General features: G+C 49.2%; 1 protein-coding gene across 1 annotated transcript in view; it reads left to right on the forward strand.

The window, feature by feature from the left end:
• Positions 1-921: 921 nt before the first annotated feature.
• Positions 922-18,391, forward strand: part of LOC144486737 (X-ray repair cross-complementing protein 5-like) — a 28,623-nt gene continuing 11,153 nt past the window's right edge. The window contains exons 1-4 of the mRNA XM_078204766.1: positions 922-952; positions 6,020-6,274; positions 8,265-8,329; positions 9,213-9,381. Of these exons, the coding sequence (XP_078060892.1) occupies positions 922-952; positions 6,020-6,274; positions 8,265-8,329; positions 9,213-9,381 (520 nt within the window). The remainder of the gene's footprint in view (positions 953-6,019; positions 6,275-8,264; positions 8,330-9,212; positions 9,382-18,391) is intronic.

The raw sequence follows: 18,391 nt of genomic DNA on the forward strand, positions 1-18,391 counted from the left end.
TCCCTCCCTTGGGACTCTGCTCTGTGCAAATTGTGGTGTAGGTACGCAGCTGGGAGCAGTAAAGTGACAATAACCAGGCAATCTGATTCAGTGATGTTGATTGAGAAGTAACTATTGGCCGGAATACTGGGAATACACTTCAGAAGTATTGACTGTAAAGCATTTTGGGACATCTGGGATTGGGAAAGGCGCTATATCAATGCATTTGGTGCCTTTCGGTTGCACTTTTCACATTTACCCACCGTCTTCTCATTGGATCACTGATATGAAGAGCAGGCAACAGGCATGATGGACTGAATGGCCTCCTCATCATCGAATCCTACAGTGCAGAAAGAGGCCATTCGAGTCAACACTGACAACAATCCCAGGCCCTATCCTCGCAACCCCATGTCTTTACCCTGCTAATCCCCTGACACTAAGGGTTAATTTAGCATGGCCATTCCACCTAACTGTACGTCTTTCAGACTGTGGGAGGAAACCAGAGCACCCAGAAGAAACCCACGGGGAGAACATGCAGACTCCACACAGACAGTGACCGAAGTCGGGAATCGAACCCGGGCCCCTGGCGCAGTGAGACGGCAGTGCTAACCACTGTGCCACCCGTGCCATCATGTATGTCAAATTCTATATTTCCTTGATCCCATTTCCTTTGTCCCTTTGTCCAGTTGGGTTAACATCCTTTCTGCCTCAGCCACAAAACTTGAAAATAAATTTCACATGTTTACAACTCACAATTCTCCAGGACTTGTCTGGACCACAGGAACGGAATGAATATTCTGCAAATAAGAATAGTCTATTTGAAACTCCAGATTTAACGCCCATTCTTGGACCTAATTGCTAATTACCGCAATCTCAGCCGGTCCAGAGCCGCTAAGCGGACAGCTCAAGTCCAGATGAGATTCTGTTTCCGTGGAGCAGAACATGTGTCTCCTCGAGCCCACTTCCACTGGAGGTGTGGGGAACTCTGGCTGGCATGAGGCACCATTTTGCAGAACGGCTCAGACTGAGGTTCAAAACGCACAAGTTCTTGGATGCATTGTTTTGAGGTCCTGGTGGAATAGAAATATTGTGGTTACAAATGCAGGTCAGATGCTGGGAACTCTGCGGGGAGTAACTCACCTTCTGACTCCCCCAATATCTGTCCACCATCTACAGGGTACAAGTCAGGAGTGTAATGGAATACTCCCCACTTGCCCGGATGAGTCCGGCTCCAACTTCACGCAAGAAACTCGACACCATCCAGGACAAAGTGGTCCACTTGATTGGCATCACATCTACCACCTTCAACACTCTCACTCTCTTCCACCGAGTGGCAGCCGTGTGTACCATCTGTAAGATGCTCTGCAGCAACTCACCTAAGGCTCCTTCAACAGAATAAAGTAGACGTGGAGCGGATGCTTCTGCCGGTGGGGCATTCTAGGACGAGAGGTCATAGTCTTAGGATAAGGGGCAGCAAATTTAAAACAGAGTTGAGGAGAAACTACTTCTCCCAAAGGCTTGTGAAACTCTGGAATTCGCTGTCCCAAAGTGCAGCGGATGCTGGAACAGTGAGTAAAATTAAGGAGGAGTTAGACAGATTTTTTAATTGGGAATGGGTTGAAAGGTTATGGGGAGAAGGCAGGAAAATGAGGATGAGGAGCATATCAGCCATGATTGAATGGCGGAGCAGACCCAATGGGCCAAATGGCCTAATTCTGCTCCTATATCTTATCAACTTATGAACAGCACCTTCCAAACCCATGACTTCTACCATCTAGAAGGAAAAAGGCAGCACATATCTTGGAACTCCGCCACCTGCAAGTTCCCCTTCAAGCCACTCACCATCCTGACTTGGAAATATATCGGCTGTTCCTTCACTGTCACTGGGTCAAAATCCTGGAAGTCCCTCCCTAACAGCACTGTGGGTGTACCTACACCACAGGGACTGCAGCGGTTCAAGATGGCGGCTCACCACCTACTTTCTTGAGGGCAATAAGAGATGGTCTAGCCAGCAACACCCACATCCTATAAAAGAAAAATTAAAAAGCCAAGAGGAGGAGGAGAGTTCTAGCCCCAGGATCCTTAAGTTTGAAAGTGTAAGAGCAGGTTTCTGAGGCCTCTGTCCCTAATAGGTCATCATCCTGTATCGATGTAAAAAGAACATGGGCCATTCCCTGTTTTTTATTCATTTGTGGGACACGGGCATCGCTGGCTGGGCCAGCATTTATTGCCCATCCCTAGTTGCCCTTGGAGGGCAGTTGAGAGCCAACCACAGGCGGTTCTGTGGGAGTGAACGAGAATCCAGGATTGTAGTCTGCCTCCCTGGTGCCGGGGTACTGGATGTCTCCGAGAGGGTAGGAAGCATATTTAAAAAGGAAGGTAGTCAAACGGATGTGATTATACACATTGGTGAAAATGATGTAGGTAGGAAGAGCAGGGGGGTCATACGAGAGAAATTCAGGGAGTTGGGTGCTAGGCTAAAAAGTAAGGCCTCCAGGGTAGCAATCTCTGGACTGCTCCCGGTGTCTAGTGCAAGTGAGGCTCGGAACAGGGAGATTCTACAGTTGAACGCGTGGCTAAAGAACTGGTGCAAGAGGGAGGGTTTTTAATTCATAGATGACTGGGAAATCTTCAAGTCAGGATGGCAACTGTACAGAAAGGATGGGTTACACCTTAACTGGAAGGGAGCAAATATCCTGGCTGGGAGTTTTGCTGGAGTGTTTCGGCAGGATTTAAACTAGTGTGGCAGGGGGGTGGGGAACAAAACAGTAGGTCAGTAAATACTGAGGCTGGGGTCGAGCTGGGGGCCAGGGCAAGGCTAGCTAAGAAGAGGAGGATGACCTGAGTGGGCCTGGAGGTCTGGAGTGCATCTGCTTCAATGCGAGGAGCGTAACGGGTAAAACAGACGAACTTAGGGCCTTAATGCTTATGCGGAATTTGGATGTGGTTGCGGTGACGGAAACTTGGTTAAAAGAAGGACAGGACTGGCAGCTGAATATTCCGGGGTATAAGTATTTTAGGCGAGACAGAGGAGGGGCTAAAAAAGGTGGGGGAGTAGCGATATTAGTTAAGGAGCATATTACCGCGGTGCAGAGGGTAGACAACTTAGAGGGGTCATGTACTGAGTCGCTGTGGGTGGAACTCAGAAACAGGAAGGGTGCAGTCACTATGCTGGGGGTGTACTACAGACCACCCAACAGCCCACGGGAAGTGGAGGAAAGGATATGTCAGGAGATTCTGGATAGGTGCAGAAAAAATAGGGTTGTTGTAGTGGGGGACTTTAATTTCCCTGGCACAGACTGGAAAGTGCTTAGAGCTGGGGGTCCGGACGGGGAGGAATTTGTAAAATGCGTACTGGAAGGTTCTTTGGAACAGTATGTAGATAGCCCGACTAGAGAGGGGGCTATACTGGACCTAGTTCTGGGAAATGAGCCCGGTCAGGTCGTCAAAGTTTCGGTAGGGGAACATGTGGCAAATAGTGACCACAACTCTGTTAACTTTAGGATAGTAATGGACAAGGATGAGTGCTGTCCTACGGACAGGGTGCTAAATTGGGGGAAGGCTAACTATAGCCGGATTAGGCAGGAATTGGTGGATGTTGATTGGGAGAGGATGTTCGAGGGTAAGTCCGCGTCTGGCATGTGGGAGTCTTTTAAGGAACTATTGATAAGGCTGCAGGATAGGCATGTGCCTGTAAAAAGGAAAGATAGGAAAGGTAGGATTCGAGAGCCGTGGATAACCAGGGAAATTGAGGATCTGATTAAAATGAAAAGGGAGGCGTACGTTAAGTCCAGGCAACAGAAGACAGATGGAGCTCTGGAGGAATACAGAGAGAGTAGGAAAGAACTCAAACGGGGAGTTAGAAGGGCAAAAAGAGGTCACGAGATGTTCTTGGCAGGCAGGATTAAGGAGAATCCTAAGGCATTCTATTCATACGTTAGGAACAAAAGAGTTGTCAGGGAGAAAATCGGACCTCTCAGGGACAGAGGAGGGGAATTATGCTTAGAACCCAAGGGAATAGGGGAGATCCTAAATGAATACTTTGCATCAGTATTCACGAAGGAGAGGGGCGTGTTAACCGGGAGTGTCTCGGAGGGAGGTGTTGACCCGTTAGAGAAAATCTCCATTACAAGAGAGGAAGTGTTAGGTTTTTTAGGGAACATTAAAACTGACAAAGCCCCAGGGCCTGATGGCATCTATCCTCGACTGTTCAGGGAGACGAGAGATGAAATTGCTGGGCCTCTGACAGAAATCTTTGTCGCTTCTTTGGACACGGGTGAGGTCCCTGAGGATTGGAGGATAGCGAATGTGGTCCCGTTGTTTAAGAAGGGTAGCAGGAAATTATAGGCCGGTGAGCTTGACGTCCGTGGTAGGGAAGTTGTTGGAGAGGATTCTTAGAGACAGGATGTATGTGCATTTAGAACGGAACAATCTCATTAGTGACAGACAGCATGGTTTTGTAAGAGGGAGGTCGTGCCTTACAAATTTGGTGGAGTTTTTTGAGGAAGTGACAAAAACGGTTGATGAAGGAAGGGCCGTGGATGTCGTCTATATGGATTTCAGTAAGGCATTTGACAAGTCCCACATGGCAGGTTGGTTAAGAAGGTTAAGGCTCATGGGATACAAGGAGAAGTGGCTAGATGGGTGGAGAACTGGCTTGGCCATAGGAGACAGAGGGTAGTGGTCGAAAGGTCTTTTTCCGGCTGGAGGTCTGTGACCAGTGGTGTTCCGCAGGGCTCTGTACTGGGACCTCTGCTATTTGTGATATATATAAATGATTTGGAAGAAGGTGTAACTGGTGTAATCAGCAAGTTTGCGGATGACACGAAGATGGCTGGACTTGCGGATAGCGAAGAGCATTGTCGGGCAATACAGCAGGATATAGATAGGCTGGAAAATTGGGCGGAGAGGTGGCAGATGGAGTTTAATCCAGATAAATGCGAAGTGATGCATTTTGGAAGAAATAATGTCGGGAGGAGTTATACAATAAATGGCAGAGCCATCAGGAGTATAGAAACACAGAGGGACCTCGGTGTGCAAGTCCACAAATCCTTGAAGGTGGCAACACAGGTGGAGAAGGTGGTGAAGAAGGCATATGGTATGCTTGCCTTTATAGGACGGGGTATATAGTATAAAAGCTGGAGTCTGATGATGCAGCTGTATAGAACGCTGGTTAGGCCACATTTGGAGTACTGCGTCCAGTTCTGGTCGCCGCACTACCAGAAGGACGTGGAGGTGTTAGAGAGAGTGCAGAGAAGGTTTACCAGGATGTTGCCTGGTATGGAGGGTCTTAGCTATGAGGAGAGATTGGGTAAACTGGGGTTGTTCTCCCTGGAAAGACGGAGAATGAGGGGGGATCTAATAGAGGTGTACAAGATTATGAAGAGTATAGATAGGGTGAACAGTGGGAAGCTTTTTCCCAGGTCGGAGGTGACGATCACGAGGGGTCACGGGCTCAAGGTGAGAGGGGCGAAGTATAACTCAGATATCAGAGGGACGTTTTTTACACAGAGGGTGGTGGGGGACTGGAATGCGCTGCCAAGTAGGGTGGTGGAGGCAGGCACGCTGACATCGTTTAAGACTTACCTGGATAGTCACATGAGCAGCCTGGGAATGGAGGGATACAAACGATTGGTCTAGTTGGACCAAGGAGCGGCGCAGGCTTGGAGGGCCGAAGGGCCTGTTTCCTGTGCTGTACTGTTCTTTGTTCTTTGTTCACATTGCTGTGGCTCTGGAGTCACATGTAGGCCAGACCAGGTAAGGACGGCAGATTTCCTTCCCTAAAGGACATTAGTGAACCAGATGGGTTTTTCTGACAATCGACCATGGTTCATGGTCATCAGTGGATTCTTAATTCCAGATTTTTTTTTTATTGAATTCAAATTCCACCGCCTGCCGTGGCGCCATTCGAACCCGGGTCCCCGGAACATTAGCTGAGTTTCTGGGTTAATAGTCTAGCGATAATACCACTGGGCCATCGCCTCCCCTGGTGTGTTTAATAGATTGATGTTCTAATCTGACTCTCTCTGTCTGGGCTCAGGTGCTAAGCGAGGACTGGAGTTGGACCAGTATGAGGGGGAGAAGGGGAACAAGTCCTTCAAGAAGAACATAGGCCACAGTACCGATGACTCGTTGAGTGATGCTCTCTGGGTCTGCTCCAATCTCTTCAGTGACGTCACGCTGAAACTGAGCCACAAGCGCATCATGCTGTTCACCAACAATGACAACCCACATGCTAAAGACAGCTCCAAAGCACGACTGACCAGAACAAAGGCCAATGACCTGCGAGAGACAGGTCGGCAAACCACTGTTACCATCAAGCATTTGTCAGCGACTGGTTCAAAGACGTTGAATCACAAAGTCCTCACTTAAGATTGCAGTTGCATTGCCGTGAAGTGCAACTTTATGTGAAACAACTTTAAACAAATCAGGTTTTCCCATTAAAACCAATGTGAAAGCTGTCTTTAGAGTCTGTAGGACATTTCTCAACATGATAACCTGTGAGTGAAAATATTTAATGTTGCTGAATTACTATAGCGGTCGATGAAATAACTTTTGAAATGAAATCAATTTAAAGATATAAATATACTTCGCTCCGGTTTTCTGCCCATCATGCTTGCCGAATCTCCCACGTGCCACACATTCCACTCGCTGACCCTCCCTGTCGTTGCCCCTTCAGCTCCCCGCCTCTTCCACTCCCTCACCTTTCCTCTTGCTACCAGCCCTCTGGCTTATGGCTGCCGCCCCCCCCCGCCCCCCCCCGATCCTTGACCCTCTGGGTCACTGCAGACCCTCTTCCTCAGCTTGTCACCTGAGAGCAGAGATTTCAGAGGGTTATCGGACTGGGGTGCAGGTCGCAGAGACGGGGAGGGCTGAGGCAATGGATGGATTTGACAAGATTGAAAATAGTGCTTCGCACAAAATTGGAGCGTAAGTAGGCCATTCGGCCCCTCCCGCCTGCTGTGACGTTAAATGAGATCATGCCTTGTACGTTTGTGTTTCAAATTCCACATTCCTACCTACCCACAATAATCTTTGATTCCCTCGCCTAACAAGAATCTCTCTACCTCTGCCTTAAAGATATTCAGTGACCCCCCATTGCCTTCTGAGACAGAGGCCGGAATTTTACTGGCACGCCTGCCCTGATTCCAGGGATGGGCAAGGCTCGGAGAACGGCATTCTCCGTTCGTCTCGGGCGGGATCGTACGAACCTCGAGTGGACATGCCAGTAAATTCCGGCCAGAGAGTTCCAAAGTCATGCAACCCTCTGAAAGAAAAAAATTCTCACCATCTCTGTCCTAAAAGGGCGACCACTAATTTTAAAACTGTGCCCGCTCGGTCTGGACTCTCCCACAAGAAGAAACATCCTTTCCATGCCCACCTTGTCCAGACCGTTCAGGATCTTAGTTACTTCAATCAAGTCACCCCTCACCCTTCTAAACTCCAGTGGAAACAAGCCCAGTCTGCCCAACCTTTCCCCATAAGATAAACCGCTCGTTCCAGCTATCGATCCAGCAAACCCCCTCTGAAACGTCTCCAACTCATTTACACACTTCCTTAAAATCCCATGGAATCCCTACAGTGCAGAAGGAGGCCATCGAGTCTGCACCAACCACAATCCCACACAGGACCTATTCCTGTAACCCCACATATTTACCCTGCTAATGCGCCTGACATTAGGGACAATTTAGCATAGCCAATTAACATAACCTGCACGTCTTTGTAGTGTGGGAGGAAACCGGAGCACCCGGAGGAAACCCACGCAGACACGGGGAGTATGTGCAAACGCCACACAGACAGTGGCCCAAGCCGGGAATCGAACTCGCGTCCCTGGCGCTGTGAAGCAGCAGTGCTAACCACTGTGTCACCGTGCCGCCCCGTTTCTGGGATACGCATCACCCTTCTTCCAATGTCCTGAATATTTTGTACCATCGTAATCCAGACAGCCAGTGGGAAGAGGCTTCCATCCCTTTGCTCTTTTTATACCGAGATTAACTTTCCATTTTGCAGTCAGACCTTCACTGGATTAGCTCTTTGAAGAAGAGGCATACGGACCCGAAATGTTAACTCTGCTTCTCTCTCCGTGCACCTGCTGAGCTTTTCCAGCATTCTCTGTTTTTATTTCAGATTTCCAGCGTCCATAGTATTTTGCTTTCACTTCATTGAGTTTATCTGCTTGATGTGGTTACATGACCATCTATATTGATAGATTATTCCACAAAATATGTCCAGCCTAATGAACAGAGTGTGCTTGAGTCTCTGTGTTTTTTAACAAAATAACACAGAGGCTGTGTTACTCATGACGGTGATCGCTCATATCACACAGTGTGACCTAATCCAGAAGAGGACCGTTAGGGCGGCACGGTGGTTAGCACTGGTGCCTCACAGCGCCAGGGACCCGGGTTCGATTCCCAGCTTGGGTCACTGTCTGTGTGGAGTCTGCACGTTCTCCCCGTGTCTGCGTGGGTTTCCTCTGGGTGTTCCGGTTTCCTCCCACATTCCAAAGATGTGCGGGTTAGGTTGATTGGCCATGATAAATTGCTCCTTAGTGTCAGGGGCACGATCAGGATAGATACACGGGGCTACAGGGATAGGGGCTGGGTGGGATTGTGGTCGGTACAAACTCAATGGGCTGAATGGCCTCCTTCTGCACTGCAGGGATTCTATGATTGCCCATCCCCAGTTGCCCTTGAGAAGGTGGTGGTGAGCTTCCTTCTTGAAACGCTACAGTGCATGTGGTGTAGGTACACCCACTGTGCTGTTAGGGAGGAAGTTCAGGGATTTTGACCAAGCGACAGTGAAGGAACAGCCAATATATTTCCAAGTCAGGATAGTGAGTGGCTTGGAGGGGAACTTGTAGGTGATGGTCTTCCCAGGTATCTGCTGCCCTGGCCCTTCTAGATGGAAGTAGTTGTGGGTTTGGAAGGAGCTATTGAAGGAACCTTGGTCAGTTCCTGCAGTGCATCTTATCGATGGTACACACGGCTGCCAATGTGTCCGTGGTGGAGGAAATGAATGCTTGTAGAAGGAGTGCCAGTCAAGCGGCTGTTTTGTCCTGGATGGTGTCAAGCTTCATGAGTGTTGCTGGAGCTGCAAGTGGAGAGTACTCCATCACTCCTGACTTGTGCCTTGTAGATGGTGGACAGGCTTTGGGAGGGTCAGCGGGCGAGTACCTCGAAAGATGTTGCTCTTTCATATAATTTAAGCCTGTTCTTGTTCTTTTTGGTTCCCAGGTTTATGGACAGAGGCAGATTGTTCTGGAGAAAGAGGAAACCGAGGAATTGAAGAGATTTGATGGCCCAGGCTTGGTTCTCATTGGTTTCAAGCCATTGTCACTCCTAAAGAAGCACCACCACATCAGATCCCCACAGTTCATTTACCCAGATGAGACGCTGGTAACAGGTAACCCTCAGCCGCTGTTACTGCTGCCCTTTGGCCAAGTGGGCATGGCTCTACCCAGGGTATTTATAGAGCACAGGGTCCAAACTTCATCCCCCTTCTCCTCAGTTAGCTGATGGTTCACAAGACAGATTCATGCAGATAATGATGGGAAACCCTGCAGTGGCAGCGAGAAGTGTTAAAACGTTAGGAGCTAATGTTCCAGCATGAAGGAATCCTACTGGAGAGAGAGAGAGTGACATTTTATATATTTACAATGCAGCCGTAATACAGAGCAGATGCAAATATGTTATCGGATAGAAGACCCCTCCTCTAGAATCCCTCTACCCTAGAATACCCTGTGTAGAATACCACTATCCTAAAATACCCTGTTTAGAATACCCCTACTCTAGAATCCCTCTATCCTAGAATACCCTGTCTAGAATATCTCTATCCTAGAATACCCCATATAGAATATCTCTATCCTAGAATACCTCGTATAGAATACCTCTACCCTAGAATACCCCATATAGAATACCTCTATCCTAGAATACCCCATATAGAATCCTTCTATCCTAGAATACCCCATATAGAATCCCTCTATCCTAGGATACCCCGTATTGAATATCTCGACCCTAAAATACCCTGTCTAGAATATCTCTATCCTAGAATACCCCATATAGAATACCTGTACCCGAGAATACCTCGTATAGAGTACCTCTACCCTAGAATACCCTGTATAGAATCCCTCTACCCTAGAATACCCTGTATAGAATACCTCTACCCTAGAATACCCTGTATAGAATACCACTATCCTAAAATACCCTGTTTAGAATACCCCTACTCTAGAATACCTCTACCCTAGAATACCCTGAATAGAATACCTCTATCCTAGAATACCCTGTCTAGAATCCCTCTATCCTAAAATACCCTGAATAGAATACCTCTATCCTAGAATACCCTGTCTAGAATCCCTCTATCCTAAAATACCCTGAATAGAATACCTCTATCCTAAAATACCCCGTATAGAATACCTCTACCCTCGGATACGCTGTATAGAATACCTCTACCCTAAAATACCCTGTCTAGAATATCTCTATCCTAGAATACCCCATATAGAATACCTCTACCCTAGAATACCTCGTATAGAATACCTCTATCCTTGACTACCCCGTATAGAATCCCTCTATCCTAGAATACCCCATATAGAATACCTCTACCCTAGAATATCCCGTATAGAATCCTTCTATCCTAAAATACCCTGAATAGAATACCTCTATCCTAGCATACCATGTAGAGGATACCACGATCCTAAAATACCCTGAATAGAATCCCTCTACCTTAGAATACCCCGTATGGAATACCTCTACCCTAGAATACCCCGTATAGAATACCTCTACCCTAGAATACCCCGTATAGAATATCTCTATCCTAGAATACCCCATATAAAATACCTCTATCCTAAAATACCCCGTGTAGAATACCTCTACCCTAGAATACCCTGTATGGAATACCTCTACCCTAGAATACCCCGTATAGAATACCTCTACCCTAGAATACCCCGTATAGAATACCTCTATCCTGGAATACCCCGTATAGAATCCCTGTATCCTAGAATACCCAATATAAAATACCTCTACCCTAGAATATCCCGTATAGAATACTTCTATCCTAAAATACCTTGAATGGAATACCTCTACGCTAGAATACCATGTATAGAATACCTCTATCCTAAAATACCCTGAATAGAATCCCTCTGCCCTAGAATACCCCTTATAGAATACCTCTACCCTAGAATACCCCGTATAAAATACCTCTAACCTCGAATACCCCATATGGAATACCTCCACCCTAGAATACCCCGTATAGAATACCTCTACCCTAGAATACCCCGTATAGAATACCTCTACCCTAGAATACCCCATATGGAATACCTCTACCCTAGAATACACCATATAAAATACCTCTATCCTAAAATACCCCGTATAGAATACTTCTACCCTAGATTACCCTGTATAGAATATCTCTACGCTAGAATACCCGGTATAGAATACCACTACCCTAGAATACCCTGAATAGAATACCTCTACCCTAGAATACCCTGTTTAGAATACCACTACCCCAACATACCCTGTATAGAATATAACTATCCTAGAATACCATGTATAGAATATAACTATCCTAGAATACCATGTATAGAATACCTCTACCCGAGAATACCCTGAATAGAATACCACTACCCCAAAATACCCTGTATAGAATATAACTATCCTAGAATACCCTGTAGAGAATACCACTACCCCAAAATACCCTGTATAGAATATAACTATCCTAGAATACCCTGAAGAGTATACCCCTATCTTTGGGAGCTGTATCACTGATTGTTTGATGCTACCTGAGCATTATTATATCTTAAGAGATGTGAAAATGAATTTGAGCTCATTGTACCTGGTCCACTTCCTCTCATTACAGCATGCGGTTACATACTGAATGGCGTTAATGTGTTCTCTCCACTGCTCTGGATCATCGATCACGCCAAAGATTTCTCACACTTTGAATTGAGGAGTCAGATGCTGAATCGTGGGCAGCACGGTAGCACAGTGGTTAGCACTGCTGCTTCACAGCTCCAGGGACCTGGGTTCGATTCCCGGCTTGGGTCACTGTCTGTGTGGAGTTTGCACATTCTCCTTGTGTCTGCGTGGGTTTCCTCCGGGTGCTCCGGTTTCCTCCCACAGTCCAAAGATGTGCGGGTTAGGTTGATTGGCCATGCTAAAATTTCCCTTAGTGTCCTGAGATGTGTAGGTTAGAGGGATTAGCGGGTAAATATGTAGGGATATGGGTGTAGGGCCTGGGTGGGATTGTGGTCGGTGCAGTCTCGATGGGCCGAATGGCCTCTTTCTGTACTGTCGGGTTTCTATTCTATTCTATGAATCCTATTACCCTGGTTAGAAACATAGAAAATAGGAGCAGGAGGAGGCCATTCAGCCCTTCGAGTCTGCTCCATCATTCATTATGATCATGGCTGATCATCCAACTCGATATTCTGTTCCCATCTTCCCCCCCATATCTTTTGATCCTCTTCGCCCCAACCAAGTGCTATATCTAACTGCTTCTTGAAAACATTCAATATTTTGGCCTCAATTACTTTCTGTGGTAGCAAATTCCACATATTCACCACCCTCTGGGTGAAGACATTTTTCCTCATCTCTGTCCTAAATGGTTTCGCCTGTATTCTTAAATTGTGATCCTTGGTTCTGTACGCCGTCCCAACCCCCCGCCATTGGGGAACATCCTTCCTGCATCTACATTGTCTCGTCTTGTTAGAATTACATTAACACTGCAATGAAGTTACTGTGAAAATCCCTGAGTTGCCACACTCTGGCGCCTTTTTGGGTACACTGAGGGAGAATTTAGCATGGCCAATGCACGTAACCAGCACGTCTTTCAGATTATGGGAGGAAACCGGAGCACCCGGAGGAAACCCACGCAGACACGGGTTTCTATGAGATTCCCCCCCCTCATTCTTCTGAACTCTGGTGAATATAATCCGAACCGACTCAATCTCACCTTGGGAGTCAGTCCCACCATCCAAGGAATCAGCCTGGTAAACCTCCACTCTGATGCGCTATCAATAAGGCGAAAGACTACCGATATGCCAATATAAGTGTAGGCTTTTATTCACAACAGAATCAGGAGCAGATCCCAACAATTAACCGACCTGGACTGAACAAGGGGGAGGAGACAGCCACCTTTATACTAGGTGCTGAGGGGAGGAACCAAACTGGAAGGGGATGTGTCCAGGTATGACAAACACACACAACGGTGGTCCATATAGGACAAAGGCACAACTGAGGTCCACCACATTCACCCCTTCCTTTTAAAAAACAACACGGGGGTGAAGCGGAAACAATATCACAAGTCCAGACGAACCGGTGGCTTGATCCGCCGTCGCGATCGTCGTAGTACAGGTCGCAGAGTCGTCCGAGCAGGGAGCGATGTCGGCCCAGGCTCCGTACAGTGAGCGTCGAGAGAAGGCGCTGGGTGGTGTGAAGCGGACCGATCCGTCGTCCCGTCCAGTCGTCGGGTGCTGCGTGGCGACGGCTCCGGCGACTCAAGCGAGCTGTACATAGGGGCGAGAGGAATGAGCAGTGGCCCTGGTGGCGTATGGGGAACAGTGGGAACCGGAGCAGGAGGGTGGGGGGCTGCAACAGGCTCTGGGCACACTACATTGGGAACAGGGACTGAGGGAGGAAGAGGCGTAGCAGTCTCCGAATGGACGACACCAGGGACCGTGGGGCGGAAGGACGTGGTGACCTCTGGGGCACCCGCGGGTGCCAAGTCGCGGACAGAAACCGTGTCCTCCCGCCCATCAGGGTACGCTACATAAGCATATTGGGGATTAGCATGGAGCAGTTGGACCTCTTCGACCAAGGGATCTGCCTTTTGGGTCCGGACATGCTTCCGAAGCAGGACGGGTCCTGGGGACATCAGCCAATCCGGGAGCGAAGTACCCGAGGAGGACTTCCTGGGAAATGAAAACATCCGCTCGTGAGGGGTCGTATTGGTCGCTGTGCACAAGAGTGACCTAATGGAATGTAATGCGTCCGGAAGGACGTCTTGCCAACGGCTGACTGGAAGGCCCCTAGACCGTAACGCTAATAGATCGGCCTTCCAGACGGTTGCGTTCTCCCACTCTACTTGACCATTGCCCCTGGGGTTATAGCTAGTGGTGCGGCTGGAGGCAACGCCTTTGGCGAGCAGGTACTGCCTCAGCTCGTCACTCATGAAAGAGGACCCACGATCGCTATGAATATAGGCTGGGAAGCCGAACAGGGTGAAGAGCTTGTTCAGGGTCCGAATCACTGTAGCCGTGGTCATGTCCGAGCAGGGGAAGGCAAAAGGGAAACGTGAGTATTCGTCAATGATATTCAGGAAATAAACATTGCGGTTAGAGGAGGGGAGGGGGCCTTTAAAATCAGCGCTAAGGCGCTCGAACGCGCGAGTGGCCTTTACAAGGTGCGCCCTACCTGGCCGGTAGAACTGCGGTTTGCACTCTGCGCAGACCCTGCATTGCCTGGTAATCGTCCGGACTTCCTCAAGGGAGAAGGGCAGGTGATGGGACTTGACAAAATGGAAAAATCTGGTGACACCTGGGTGACAGAGGTCGTTATGGAGGGACTGTAGCTGGTCTAGTTGGGCACTGGCACATGATCCACGGGACAGGGCGTCTGGGGGCTCATTGAGCTTCCCGGGCCGGTACATGATGTCATATCTGTAGGTGGAGAGCTCAATCCTCCACCGCAAGATCTTGTCATTCTTAATCTTGCCCTTTTGCCTGGTGTTAAACAGGAAGGCAACTGACCGCTGGTCCGTAATTAAGGTGAATCGTTGGCCCGCGAGATAATGGCGCCAGTGCCGGACGGCTTCCACGATGGCCTGGGCCTCCTTCTCGACCGAGGAGTGTCGAATCTCAGGGCCTTGTAAGGTCCGGGAAAAGAAGGCCACCGGACGGCCCCTCTGGTTAAGGGTGGCAGCTAGGGCAAAGTCAGACGCATCACTTTCCACTTGGAATGGGATGGATTCGTCCACAGCGTGCATCGCGGCCTTCGCGATGTCCGCTTTGATGTCATCGAAGGCCCGACAGGCCTCCTCCGCCAGGGGAAAAGAGGTCGATTTTAGGAGCGGACGGGCTTTATCTGCGTAACGGGGAACCCACTGGGCATAATAGGAGAAGAAGCCCAGGCATCTCCTCAGTGCTTTGAGGGTAGTAGGGAGGGGAAGCTGCATAAGGGGACGCATACGGGCTGGGTCGGGGCCAAGGACACCATTTTCTATCACGTACCCAAGGATGGCGAGGCGGCGTGTCCGGAAAACACACTTCGCCTCATTGTATGTGAGGTTCAGGAGAGTGGCCGTACGAAGGAATTTTTGTAGGTTGGCATCATGGTCCTGCAGGTCATGGCCGCAGATGGTGACGTTATCCAGATATGGGAAAGTGGCCCGTAGTCCGTGCTGGTCCACCATTTGATCCATGGCCCGTTGGAAGACTGAGACCCCATTGGTGACACCAAAGGGGACTCGGAGGAACTGGTAGAGGCGGCCATCCGCCTCAAAGGCAGTGTATGGGCGATCCTCCGAGCGGATAGGGAGCTGGTGGTAAGCTGATTTCAAATCGATCGTTGAAAAAACCCGATAGTGCGCGATGCGGTTGACTATGTCCGCGATACGGGGAAGAGGATATGCATCTAGTTGGGTATACCTGTTTATGGTCTGGCTGTAGTCAATCACCATGCGGTGTTTCTCCCCCGATTTAACTACGACCACTTGCGCCCTCCAGGGGCTGGTGCTGGCCTGGATAATCCCTTCCTGGAGCAAACGTTGTACCTCGGACCGAATGAAGGCCCGGTCATCCGCACTATAGCGCCTACTCTTGGTGGCTATAGGCCTACAATCCGGGGTGAGGTTATCAAATAACGGGGGAGGGGGGGGTGATCTTGAGGGTCGAGAGACTGCAGGTGGTGCGCGAGGGGCGCTGCCGTGACGGCGCCTTGCAGACGGAGAGCGGGGGATAAGGGCCATCGTACTGCAGGATGACGCTTCTATGATGGCTGAGGAAATCTAACCCCAGCAGTACAGCTGCGCAGAGTCACGGCAGCACGAGGAGCCGAAAACGCTCGTAGACTGTGCCCTGTACCGTCAGCGTCACCAAGCAGCACCCGAGGACCTCCACCGAGTGGGAATTCGAGGCCATGGAGATGGTCTGGCTCCAGGGCCGCACGGGAAGGGCATATTGACGCACTGTGCGAGGGTGTATAAAACTTTCCGTGCTCCCACAGTCAAACAGGCAGTTTTCTGCATAACCATTTACCTTGATCTCCATTATGGACTTGGAGAGTTGATGAGGCTGCGACTGGTCCAGGCAAATCGATGCCACTGTTGAATTAAAGAAGAATCCATCTTCGTCGCCGTCTGATGACATCACGGATGAAGCTTCCTGCTCAGCTTGCCTTGATGCCAGTCTCAAAGATGGCGACTCCCGCACTTCCGGTGACCGCATCAAAGATGGCGATTCCCGCACTTCCGGTGACCACATCAAGATGGCGATTCGCGTGCAGCCGCCGCCTGCATCAAAGATGGCCGCGCCATCGGAGCACACATGGCTCCACGAGTCTTCAGAAGCGGCTTTGCTCGGCAGTCTTTAACAAAGTGGCCTAGCTTACCGCATCCGGAGCAAATCGCGTCCTTTGCCGGGCAGTGACGCCGAGGGTGCTTAGGGAGGCCACAAAAGTAACATTTGGGCCCTGCTGGAGCAGCCGTCGCAGTGGAGCCATTGGTGGAACGGGATCCAAGGTAAGACCCGAGATTATGGGAGGCTGCTTCTAACATTTCAGCCATCGTGGCCGTTTTCCGGAGGTCTAGGTCATCTTGTTCCAGCAGACGCTGCTGGATGTATGTAGACTCAATGCCCGCAACGTAGGCGTCGCGGATCAGATCCTCCGTGTTCTGAGCTGCTGAAACAGCCTTACAGTCACAAGCTCGGGCGAGGACTCGCAGGGCGCGCAGAAATTGGGCGCACGATTCTCCTGGCTGCTGTTTGCGGGTAGTTAGGAGGTGTCTGGCGTAAACCACGTTAGGGCTCTTTCGGAACTGCCCTTTTAGGAGTTCGATAGCGTCCGCGTAAGTAGCAGCGTCCCGGAAGATTCCATAGACAGCTTCGCTTACCCGGGCGCGGAGCACGTGGAGTTTAGCGGCGTCGGTGTCGATGGCCGTAGCGGTGTCGACGAATGCTTCGAAGCAGTCCAACCAATGATCAAATTTATCAGAGGTTCCAACCTCTTGAGGGTCTAATGCTAACTTGTCGGGTTTTAGAAACTGCTCCATACTGGTAACTGTTGTGAATAAAATTGATGCGCTATCAATAAGGCGAAAGACTACCGATATGCCAATATAAGTGTAGGCTTTTATTCACAACAGAATCAGGAGCAGATCCCAACAAATAACCGACCTGGACTGAACAAGGGGGAGGAGACAGCCACCTTTATACTAGGTGCCGAGGGGAGGAACCAAACTGGAAGGGGATGTGTCCAGGTATAACAAACACACACAACGGTGGTCCATATAGGACAAAGGCACAACTGAGGTCCACCACACGCTCTACAGCAAGAACGTGCTTCCTCAGATAAGGAGACAAAAGCTGCACGCAATATTCCAGGTGTGGTCCCACCAAGGCCCCATATATATGCAACCAGACACCCCTGCCCCGTACTCAAATCCTCTCGCTATGAAGGCCAACATTCCATTTGCCTTTTTCACCGCCTGCTGCACCTGAATGCTTAACTTCAGCGACTGGTGCATGAGGACACCCAGGTCTCATTTCACATTCCTTTCTCCTAATTTATGGCCTTTCAGATAGTAATCTGCCTTCCATTTTTGCTCCCAAAGTGGATAACCTCACATTTCTCCAAACTATACTGCATCTGCTGTTCATTTGCCCACTCACTCAACTTGTCCACATCACACTGAAGCATCTCTCCATCTTCCTCACAGCTCACCCAGCTTTGTGTCATCTGCAGATTTGGAGATATTACATTTAGTTCTCTTGTCTAAATCATTAATTTATATGTAGTGAATAGCTGGGGCCCCAGCACTGATCCCAGCGGTACCCCACTAATCACTGCCTGCCATTTGGAAAAAGACCTTGTTTATTTCCTACTCTTTGTTTCCTGCCTGCCAACCAGTTTTCTATCCATCTCGATACACTACCCAATCCCATGCACTTTAATTTTACACACTGATCTCTGATGTGGGACCTTATCTGAAAGTCCAAATAAACCACATCCACTGGCTGCCCCTCATCAACTCTACTAGTTACATCCTTGAAGAATTCCAGTAGATTTGTCAAGCATGATTCCCCTCGTGTAAATCCATCTGACTCTGTCCTGTCCAGCCGCTGTTTACCAAGTGCTCTGCTATTAAATCCTCCCCCACTACCGACGTCAGGCTGACTGGTCTATAATTCCCTGTTCTCTCTCTG

This window comes from Mustelus asterias, unplaced genomic scaffold (assembly GCF_964213995.1).
Source record: "Mustelus asterias unplaced genomic scaffold, sMusAst1.hap1.1 HAP1_SCAFFOLD_440, whole genome shotgun sequence".
NCBI classification, from domain to species: Eukaryota; Metazoa; Chordata; class Chondrichthyes; order Carcharhiniformes; family Triakidae; genus Mustelus; species Mustelus asterias.